Raw genomic sequence first — 12,064 nt, 5'->3', positions numbered from 1 at the left:
ACAGTGAAAATATTAATTGTTTTCTCGCCGTAAATGATAATTATATTTGTGCTGTAAAACTAGCTCGAGAATAAGTTGTTGTTAAAAATAATAAATGAAAAATATTTTATATTTTAAAATATAAATGTAATGTAAAAATGTAAAAGATGCTTACATTATAAAACATATAACGATATAATCTAATATAATAATGTTAAAAACTTATTATATTAAATTATATTTATCACAGTATTTATGAATCTTTGTTAAAGTATGCATATATGTTTGTGTGTGTGTATATATATATATATATATATATATATATATATATATATATATATATACATACATACAATTTTTATGCATTATATATTATATTTTAAATCCTAAAAATATATTTACAACAATTAATTAGGAAATAAAAGTTATATAATTATAATATAACAATAATAATCAATTTAATTAATTATAAAAGAAAAAAATGATTTGCATTATTTACATTTGTATACATATGTGTGTGTGTTTAATTTTTATATTTTAAATTGTAAAACATTTACATTTGAAGAGCAAAATGCATCTTTCAGTCACTCTTTTTTCAGTAGACTATGACCAAAAGATGCAAAATGCAAATCTAATGCCATGATGATCACAGAACAGGCAAAAAAAAATTATAATTGTAACCCACTAAATCTCATAAGTTTTAGCATTGAGCCTTTTGGTCAAAGATATTCCAGCCAAGCTGAACACAAACCCAGCAAACCCTTTTTCTGCTTTTATTGCTTCTTTATTGAGTCTAATTGGCGTTTGATAAACAATTAAAAGCTATTGCCTCTCCACATTAGCGGTTCCCATGGAGACAGAGCGCTGATGCCATGTGAACACAGATCTTCACTCGGCTGAGATCTTCAGTTACGAGATGAACTAGATAGTGTGTGCTTCTAGATGACAGGAAACGCATCGCTGAGAGACGGCAGTGTCGTTCTGTCACAGTGTAAAGCTGTTTGTTCTGGGTTTTTGTGGATGCGTGTGAAGTTTTGGAGTCATGCAGTCATTGGAAAGGACGGATCTGTCTTTCCTCTGCGATGCTTCATTTGGGTCGGCATGCTTGTCAAATTAGATTTGTAAATTAGTTCAACACAGAGAGTTCATTGTTGTTGCACAAAGAGCATGTAAGACCTGCAGATGCTTTCTTAATGAATCCGGCTCTTTAATGCAGTCTGTTAAATGAGAGAAGAATGAAAAATATGTTGGCTGTAAAGTATTAGAGCTCTTTAATTAACCTGATGGCCAACAGAGGGATTTTTTTTAATGTGAAGCTCAAAAGATGCATAGCCTGAATACTGAAAGAAAAAAAAGCGATATAATTATAATGGGATCATTATGGAATCAATAAATTATAATATTAAAATTTTAATTTTATAAAATACATTTACATTGTTAAAAATAATTATATATATATATATATATATATATATATATATATATATATATATATATATATATATATATATATATATATATATATATAGCTAAAAAGTAGAATGTTTTTATAAATGTTAATTATATTGAATTTACACTGTAAAATAACTAAAAGGAATGTAAAAATATCACAATGCAGATACATTTTTTACTTATGTTTTTCCTACATATATATATAAAGGTTGATTTTTTTTTGCTTACAAGTGATAATGATATTATATTTAAAAGTCAATACGTTTTAAAATTATTCAAGTAAAAATATGAAGGAAAGAAAACAGTTATCAGAATAATTTATTCTATAAAAAAAGTATACAACTTTTTTTTAAGTATATATGCATATATGACTAAAGGTAACATTGTTATTGGTATATAAACACAACGCTGTAAAAATAATTCTAACATTTTTTTTGTTCATTTAAAAGCCATTGCATGTTTTAAACTATTATACAATTATAGATATAATATACAATTTAAACTCAAAGTAAAAATGCGAAGAAAATGAAGGCTCAGCTCGTGAATATTAATTAGGCGATTTGATTGGACGCTCCAGTAAAGAATGTCATCATCTGATTAATATTCATGAGCGAATGTCCAATGATCGCGCAGCAACCTGTTGTCGGCGTTCACTCGGCGCTAGGACCCGGATCGGAGCGCGCCGCCGCGGGGCTGCTACAGATCCACTCGAGAGCGCGCAGGAGCCTCACACACACTCATTAGTACACTTGAGGAGGTGCGCTCCAGTGTCTGAGCGCTTTATTGAGCACGTTCCCGGTCGGATGAGGCGCGGTTCGAGCGGAATAAGCGGCGGCGGGCTTTGACGAGGATGAGGATGATGAAGAGCGCGAGACACCTGTGATCACGTTCAGCATCAGTCACTGAGATGTGAGTAAATCACCGGCGCGAACTCTGTTGTGCTCGTGAGCATCATCATATCTGCTGCCGAGGAGCCGTGAGCTCGGTGTCGTGTGTGTGTGTGTGTGTGTGTGTGACGGAAGCCTGAGTCACCAGACACATACGCGCGCGCACACACACACACACACACACACACACAGTGTGCAGCATCACAACTTGATCACAACAATCGTGCACATGAGTGATGTTTTCATCAATCTGAATCATGCCTGCTTGATTTCACTGCTATAATGGCTTTAGAATAGTAATACCATGTTTTTTGGGGCATTTACCACGGTACCAGCCCTCATGTGTCACTGCTTATATTCACATGCAGAAAAAACCCATTAAATATCACCATGGTACTGTCACGAGTTTTTTGGACAGGTACCATGGTATTAGTATATAATGCCTATTAACAATGAGGCTACCATGTTGTTTGCATCATGTGTGTTATTGCTTATGTTCAGTTTCAAAGCAGTATTAAATCTTTTCCATGCTGATGCGCTTTTATGGAAGTGCTTTACCATGTTTTTTTGCACACGTACCATGTTTTTTGGACATACCATAGTAGCAGCAGCTCATAATCACGAATGTTAATCGGTTTCAAATGTCCAAAGCGATTAATAAAAGTGTGAAAATCGAGCTGAGCTGGCGACCGATTAAGTTTAAACCCCACAAGGATTGACTTATGAATGATTATAACCACTGATCATCGGTAATCTGACCGAAAATACAGCATCCATTACAAGAAGTTAGTTAAACGTCTCATTAGTGTATTAATGAGTGTTATTTGAGCAGATGTTGCCGGGATGTTAGGCTGTGGTGGGTGGTTGCTAGGGTGTTGCCATGTGCTTAAACGCCGCCCCTGGAAGCTCACGTTCATCTGCATATATTTTGGAGCACCACGCCCACATCTCAGCATCCAATCATCATCTGATATAGCCAAAACTCCACCCTTAACCCTGAAAGTGCAAGTCAATGGCTACCGATATTTTGAGAGTCAAAAAAAGAATATATATGCAAGACAAAATGAACGTTATTTATGATATAGTGAAGTCTTATGGAGTGAAATGATCATGTGCAAGAACCATTATTACCTGTAATCAGAAACAAACAGAGAAAAAATATGATTCTTTTTCCACGAACTGGTTCTTTCGTTTGATTCATCGAACCGTTCACCGAAAAGAACCGGTTCAAAAGGGTGATTCGCTCGTGATTCTGTCATCACTCTAGACCATTTGTCTGAGGCTCTGTATTTCAGGTAATGACGTTGTAAATAATGCTCAGTTTCTTGCGCTGGCCGATTGTTTCACTTCATTGAATCTCGCTATTATCGGGAGTCAAAGTGCATTTAACGAATCACCAAGAACGGCCTACATCATGGCCTGAGTAAATGAACATCAAACTTTCATTTTGGGGCGTACTGTCCCTTTAATTGGTCGTTTGACGGTATATTTCGGGATGCTCAGAGGTTTTTCAGGCCGGTTTGCTCCGTGTCGTCCCCCACACAAGCAGCGGTGAGTCAAGCGGCGTGTGAAAACGCTCCAAACCAGAAAAATGATTTTTATTTATTTTTTGTAACGGAGAAGTTCCCGTGTGTGATCCCCGCCACCTGAACAGAAGGGATCTCGACGCTTGTATATTACAAACAAACCCTCTTATTGAGCGTGTTGCGCTGCTGTCATTGATCTTCTGGAGGGTGTATAATAGACACAACACCGGTGTCAAACACTTATTGATTTCTGTCGCTTCAGAGCTGTGGAAATAGAGCGCAGAAGCAGAAAACCCTCGGTAAAACAGATATTGGTCTGTGCGCTGCCTTCATGCTGAATGCAGTTATTGATAAGATGATAAAGAGGCTGATCACTCAAACAAAGTGAATGTGGAGGAGGCTTATTAAGAGCCTCATCTATCACTCATTTATTAGCGTTCTTAAAATCTCATTACACAACTGCATATTTGCAGAGAAAAATCTGACTGCTGTTTGACTGCAAAGGCACTCTGGTGCTGGGGGCGGTTGCCAGTGTGTTGCTGTATGGTTACGGTATGTTTTAGGGTGCTGTTACTGTGGTTACTGGTTGTTTTCAACATTCTGTTATGCATTGCTATTTGGTTACTGGATGTTTTTAATGCGCTGTTATTGGTTGTGTGGGAATTGCAATACAGTTACTGTGGTTACCGGCACTTTTTAACATGCTGTGTGTTGCTATAAAGTTTCTGTGGTTACTAGCTCTTTTTAATATGCTGGTATTGGTTGCCGGGGTGTTGCTATAACGTTTCTGTGGTTACTAGCTCTTTTTAATATGCTGGTATTGGTTGCCGGGGTGTTGCTATGAAGTTTCTGTGGTTACTAGCTCTTTTTAATATGCTGGTATTGGTTGCCGGGGTGTTGCTATGAAGTTTCTGTGGTTACCAGCACTTTTTAATACGCTGGTATTGGTTGTCTGGGTGTTGCTATGAAGTTTTTGTGGTACTTACTCTTTTTAATATGCTGGTATTGGTTGCCGGGGTGTTGCTATAACGTTTCTATGGTTACTAGCTCTTTTTAATATGCTGATATTGGTTGCCGGGGTGTTGCTATAAAGTTTCTGTGGTTACCAGCTCTTTTTGATATGCTGGTATTGGTTGCCAGGGTGTTGCTATGAAGTTTTTTGTGGTTATTTGCTTTTTTTAATATGCTGGTATTGGTTGCTGGGGTGTTGCTACAGTATGCAGTTACTGTGGTTACCAGCACTTTTTGTTTTAATGTATTGTTATTGGTTGCCAGGGCGTTGCTAGTGACTGTGGTGAATGGCTGCTTTTAATGTATTGCTGGTTGCCAGGGCGTTGCTATAAAGTGATTGGTTGTGTTTAATGTGCTGTAATGCACGGACTGTTGCATTGCTGTAAAGTTACTGTGGCTACTATTTTTCTTCAGCTTCCATTTATGTAGGCCTAATTGCTAGGGTGTTTTGGCTGGTTGTCAGGGTGTTGCTATAAACTTACTGTGGTTACCGGTTGTGTTTTTTATCATGCTATTATACTAGGGTGGTTTCCAGGGTGATGCTGTTATTGTTGTTATTGGTTATTTTTAGCTTGCTTCCGTGATTTCGACGGTTACCAGGGTGTTGCCATATGGTTACTATGCTTACTGTTTTTAGTGGGCTGTCTTGTAGTTTTGCGGCTTTTTGTGTTTTTTTTTTTAGAAGTTATTTATACTTTATATACTTCGTGTGATGTCATGCAGTTGCTAGGGTGTTGTGGGTGGTTGCTAGGGTGTTGTGGGTGGTTGCCAGGGCGTCGCTTACTGGGTGTTTTTAGTGTGCTGTTATGTGATTGCTAGGGTGTTCGGTGTGATCGCCGAACGGTTCCTTAAGTGAAAAGAGTCAGTCATAAATCGAATGCTGCGCAGCTTTTTCTTTGAATTATTATCAATCATCCCAATACTGAAGTGAATGCTGTTTCATGTTGAGTTTAGCCGTCGCCCATATTAGACTTTCTTGATGTTTATTTTTAGTTCGGCTCAGGATCAGTTTGTTTGAAATATAAAGAGGTGCTTCAAAGGTTTTTTTTTTTTTTTTAATTTTTGATGTTTTGTGTACAGAAATCGTTCCCCGAATACGAATCAGCTGTCAGAGAGACTGTTTAATTAGAAACGCACAGTAATTCTCACCGTGCTAAATCCTGAGGGCCTCAGTTTTTTTTTTTTCATCGCTCAGTCAATAAAAACATTGCACGATTGAGGCTGAATGAATGATGTATTAATTTGGACAGATTCGTTTTTTATTTTATTCATGTCGTGCTTTCATAGAGTGATCTTCATTCGCAGCGAATAAATCGCTTGGAAACGAATGTTTTAGAGAACCTTAAAGCCTTAAAGAGAGTGTTTTTTTAAGCCTTGCACGGTTATCAGCGCGAGACGGGCAGTTAAAGAAGGACACTGGATAAGAAGTTGTGCATCTTCTCTCTCCTCTGCAGCCCAGCGTGTCTCTCTGCTCGCTGGGTAATTATCTCAGGTCCGCCTGCTGCGCCCCACCGCAGGGGTCAGAGGTCACAGGGCTCACCAGCTGCTGAGGAAGAGCTCTGTGCCGCACGCCACAGGCTCAGATGCCCAGGGAAGAGCCGCCCCGCTGGGCGTATTACCTGCACGCCAGGAACCCCAAACACCTCCGGCGGCTCTGAATAGACACGCTGATCTCCATTTAAACCCCTCAGACTGAACGCGGGACATCGGTGAGGAATAATGCGGGTGTAGAGAGAGCATCCAGTCATATTTACTACTTTAATTTACTGGAATTGTGATCGGATTTGCTGCTGCTTTTGATGTTAGTTATGAAGCCTTTTGAGTAATAAAGATCAGTGCAGCGTTTGAAGTTAAAGCTGCTCTGTGCCTGAGCAAAATTCAGTATAAAGTCTGAATGGTGCATAAAAGCTAGACTGAACGATGCTGGCTGTGCTTAGTCCCTCATATCAGATTGTACAGTTGTATAAATGCCTTTATACCTTCTCTGAACAGTTTGTGTAAGTCAGGTGTAACGGCAGTGCATGCATTATAGTAGTTTCTTTACACAGCTGAGTTAAGGCTGCTTTCCGCTCACTCAAAAAGTAGTATAAAGATGCAATGCAATATAAAGGCCAGACTATATTATGCCTGCTCTGACCCACCTCCACCCGTAGTATCACGGTATACAGCTGTGTAAATGTTGTAGAAATGTCTTTATTCTGCTTCTGAGCAGCATTAAACAGTTAATGTTAAATACCACTTCAGAAGCGCTTCTGTGCCACCTTTTCAGTGTAAATTTGGCAAATGTATTGTAGTACATTGCATTTTACACTTCAGTATTGATGCAATGCAGCACAAAAACTAAATAAAGCTTGCTTTGACTCACCTCAGACCCTAGTATAAGAGTATACAGTTGTAATTGCTGCGTAAATGCATTTATGCCACCTTTAAGCTGCATCTAGTCTTTGTAAAAACAACTAATGGCGCTTTAGAAGTGCCTCATATGTGCCACATTTACTGTGTAAATGTAAAATATGTATTAAAATCCATTAGTTCATCATTCTGCACCATTTTATGTGCTCTCTTTACGCAGCTAAGTTAAGGCTGCTCCATGCCTGGCAAAATAATGTAAATTTAGTGTGAAGACACAATGCAGCATAAAAGGCAGACTGTATTATGCCTGCTCTTCCTCATGTCCGATTGCACAGTTGTTATAATTGCTGTGTAAATGCCGCCTCTGAGCAGTTTGTGTAAAGACATCTGAATGGCGCTTCAGAGGCACTTCTGTGCCACCTTTCGAGGTGTACACTTGGCGTAAGTATTAAACTGCAGTGCATGAATTATTTTCACAGCTGAGTTAAGGCTGCTATCTGTAGCGTAAAGATGCAATGCAGCGTAAAAGCCAGACTTTATTGCGCTTGTTCTGCGCCACCTCCGTCCCTCATATCAGATTGCGCAGTTGTAATATTTGCTGTGTATGTGCATTCATGCCGCCTCTGAGCAGCATTAAACAATCTGTTTAAATGCCACTTCAGAGGTGCTTCATATGTGCCACATTTACACTGTAACTTTGAAACATAATGCCGTATTAAAGCCTGATTAAACTATGCTGGCTTTGCGCTTCAGTAGCTGTGTAAATGCATTTTTTGGCACTTCTGAGCAGCTTAAGCGTACCACTTTAGAGGTGCTTCTGTGCCGCCTTTGCGATGCAAATATAACTGATCAGCTTGAAAATCATCATGATCATCAACTAAAATGTGGCTGTTTTTAAAGGTGTGTGTTTTATAACTGAATTGAGTTTGCGATGTAAAAATGTTCGGGTTTATTTGTGTACCGTTTCTAAAATGCCCAGAAAAGCAGGTAACGCAACGGAAACACGCTCCATCTCATCCGAACCCAGTTTCCCCCCCCAAAGCCATTGAGGACATTTCAAATAGCAGGCCATGAAATAAGTCTGACAGCTCTGATTGGCTTACGTTAGATGGCAAAATACAGCAGTAATTGGCTTTACGCACTCGCTGTAATTGCTTTCGCACGCTGCCAAGAACCTGAACGCGCTAATAGATGCGCTACAGCGACTGTAAAAGAGGGAAGCCTCGGGGAGATGTTGTCTTTCACGTCCTAACGCTCATAAAGACACGCTCCTCCGAGGACCTCTGCCTCCTCTTATGCATTAAGCTTCTGATTAATAATTCATGATGTTGCACTTATTAAAGTCCACGCTGTCACTTTTATCATTGAAGCTATTAGAGCGGGTGCATGTTAGCGTAATCATATTAAATCACTGGTGATGGTGTTTGTCATAGCGTCAGTGTCTGGGGTTTGTCTCTTCTTTAGGGGCCTGTGGACACGCGAGGGCTAATTGGGCGCCCTAAATAATTAATGCGTCTGAAGACGTTAAGAAATGCCAGAGAGCTTTGAAGGAGCTGCAATGTGTGTGGACTTGTGGTCTCTAATGGCCCTGCTCTTCTTTCTATTGTCTGCGTAGGTCTGAAGCAAAGTGTTCTTCTGCTGAATGCGTTTCACGGATTTTGCTGCACACCAGTATTGCATATTTGCCCACCATGAAACCCCGCGTAATTCATTTTAATGTAGCTAATATGATAGCGTACTGGTGTTATGTGATATAAAATCGAGTCTTGATGCCGCAGAACTCTTCGCTGCATGCTGCTTTCATTTGCATGTGAACATCAGGAGTTGAATTCATCTTTTTAAAATGCGTTGATTTTTAGGTTTATTGTTTAAAACTATTCACAGGAGCACCGTCTCATCACATTTTCTTCCTTAGCAGGGGATTGTGGGTGACGTTTGCATGCACGGATGCACAGAGGCAATGTTTATTTAACTCTTTTAAAAGACATTCATGCTGTTGAGAATGAGAGTTGACCCCTTTAAAGACCTTTGAAGTTTAAATATATTTAAAAAATCGACGCGTTGTTTCATACCGTCGTGTGACCATTATAATATTGAGTTTTGCTATCGAGATACCGCGATATCATCAATATTAATAATAAATACAGAAATTTTAAAACATTTTCTGTTATTGACCCTGTTATTGTAAAAAACTAAATAAATGGTTATTTTTTTTGTGTATTAAAATTGAATTAAAGCCAGAAAAATGAAAAAGGAAAAACAGAATTTGTGAAAAAAAATTTGTCCTACAATAATGTTTGTTCTTTTAGTTAATTACTTAATAAATAATTAATATGTAGGAAATTACGTTTTATTATATAAAGCATGTCAAATCACTTAAATAAATTAAATGGATTTAGTAAATAAGCTGTTAGTGAACAGATAAGATCCCTAAAGTCTGAAAACCGAACAGATATTCTTTATTAAAGTCATGACTTGTCCACACACCCCTAAAACGACTCGTTTAAACACGCCCCCACTTCTCTACGTCACAGAGTGGGTTGATTTGCATAACTCCGCCCAAGTGTTTACACAAAGGAAGAAGGCGGGGCTATTATTCTGTTTGTAGTGTTGCTGCGGGCGCCATGTTCTGGAGACGCTGTGTTTCTCGGTGAAAGTCAAACTACTTTATTTGTGTTTCTGACTCTAAATTGGTGTTAAGTCGTGTTTACAACACTGTTCAGAGCAGTCGAACACAAATATTAGTGTGTTCAGAGCATTTGACCGCTATGCTAGCTGTGTCTGCTGCTTCTGACTCACAATCTTTAAGAAAGTTACGTTTTCTTATTAAAAGAATCTGCAACTTACTATTCAAACGCAAGTTTCGAGCAGTGAAGAGTAATGCTTGTTTGTTATGGTGTTACGTTTATAACGTATATAACGTGACGCATAAAAAGACAGCACTAAGTCATGATAATCAGTAATTATGTCTCCACTGGATGCAATAAATGACTCGTTTGTAATGCGTTTTATTGTTTTGTTGTCATGGCCGGCGGGACACGGCATCATGTTGCGGCGAGGGTCATAACTTTCCATCAGACGCTTGAGGTATTCGGCCAATCACAACGCACTGGATAGCGGCCAATCAGAGCACACCTCGCTTTTCTAGACCAATGAGCTTTGTGCAGGAAGGCGGGGCTTGGAGGAGAAACGGTAATGTACCGCATGTGGAAAATAATGTGTTTTTTGATCCTTGAACACAAAACAATGTTCTTTTTAGCAACATCATATGACTCCTTTAATGAACAAGTCAAAAATATGACAATTCCTTTACAGCAGAACAATGCTTTTTTAAAATCATTTATATTATCGTTTTTGCATTTTAATTGTACTAAGCGATGCATTTGGTATGATTTATAACTAAGCGACTCTGGAGTGGTGTGAGCTGTATATAGTGTGCACTAGGATGCGGTGTCTACAGAGCTGTCAGGAAGTCTGTCTCGATGACGATAAGCCGCTTTGCTGTTAATCAGCATTTCCTCTCAGGATGATACCGTGCTGCTTTGGTGAGTTTTATCGCAAATGCGGTCACATTACTGGCATCAAATGGCATCTTTACGTTCAACAAGTTCAAAATATTACAGTAGTCCATAACTCGTATGATGCACCAGGTTGCTGCTGGAGGATATTGGAGGTTTTATGCTAAAGTGTGAATCAAATCTGACAAAGAGCTTCTTCTTATTTTATTTCAGCTAGATGACGAAGCAGTATCTGTCCTTTTCATTTAGGTTGAACTGATAAGCTAAAACGGAAATAAAACATAAAATAATCCAAATAGAATAGATAGGATTGAACAGAAATAATATATAATGTTATAAAATAATAATTGAATAGTAATTAAAAACAAATGGAAACGGCAAAATGGCAAAAAAATGATATTAAAATAAATGAAACGGATAAAATGAGAATGAAAAGTGGGAAATGTGAAATATCAATAAAAACACTGATATGAGCACTTTTATATTAATTATAAATCTTCATCTTCGTCCTCGTGTATTTCACAGTAAACCGAACCGATCCGCTTCGCTGTCCGACATGAGCAACTGCTGTTTCCCAAAGTAGAAGCTCATGCATTTTTTAATTTTGGAAATATTACATCTCAGAAGGTCCGTTTGATTTATGAGCGGCAATATTTCATGCACATGCATTTTTCAGGCAGCTGTGCCCTAATTCGCTCTCGGATCAGAGAGTTGTCTGTGATGCCATGTACAGTAGAGACAAAATATGAAGATGTCTTGATATTTTCCAGCCTTTGGCTGTATTTATCAGTCTATCACGTTCTTTAAAAGAGCTGTTTTTGTACAATTAGAGAAGCTGCATTTTCAATCAAACACCAATTATATTTAAAGCATTTAGTAAAAATGTTTTACATTTTTATATATATATATATATATATATATATATATATATATATAAAAAAATGTAAAATATATATATATATATATAGATTATTTATTTATATATACAGACGTGGACAAAATTGTTGGTACCCTTTGGTCAATGAAAGAAAAAGTCACAATGGTCACAGAAATAACTGTTATCTGACAAAAGTAATAATAAATAAAAATTCTATAAATGTTAACCAATGAAAATCAGACATTGTTTTTCAACCATGCTTCAACAGAATTATTTAAAAAAATAAACTCACGAAACAGGCATGGACAAAAATGATGGTACCCTAGAAAAACACTGAAAATAATTTGACCAAAGGGACATGTTAATTCAAGGTGTGTCCACTAATTAGCATCACAGGTGTCTACAACCTTGTAATCAGCCATTGGGCCTATATATATGGCTCCAGGTAATCACTGTGTTGTT

The 12,064-nt window shown here is 37.9% G+C and overlaps 1 protein-coding gene across 1 annotated transcript in view; it reads left to right on the top strand.

Annotated features, from left to right (window-relative positions):
- The first annotated feature begins 2,091 nt into the window (after positions 1-2,091).
- Positions 2,092-12,064, top strand: part of rab27b (RAB27B, member RAS oncogene family) — a 28,434-nt gene continuing 18,461 nt past the window's right edge. The window contains exon 1 of the mRNA XM_043234215.1: positions 2,092-2,340. Coding sequence (XP_043090150.1) covers positions 2,339-2,340 — 2 coding nt within the window. The 5' untranslated portion in view covers positions 2,092-2,338. The remainder of the gene's footprint in view (positions 2,341-12,064) is intronic.

The sequence above is a fragment of the Puntigrus tetrazona genome, unplaced genomic scaffold, assembly GCF_018831695.1.
Source record: "Puntigrus tetrazona isolate hp1 unplaced genomic scaffold, ASM1883169v1 S000001111, whole genome shotgun sequence".
Classification (NCBI taxonomy): Eukaryota; Metazoa; Chordata; class Actinopteri; order Cypriniformes; family Cyprinidae; genus Puntigrus; species Puntigrus tetrazona.
The sequence above is the reverse complement of the archived record's forward strand: the minus strand, read 5'-3'. Positions and strand labels throughout refer to the sequence as shown.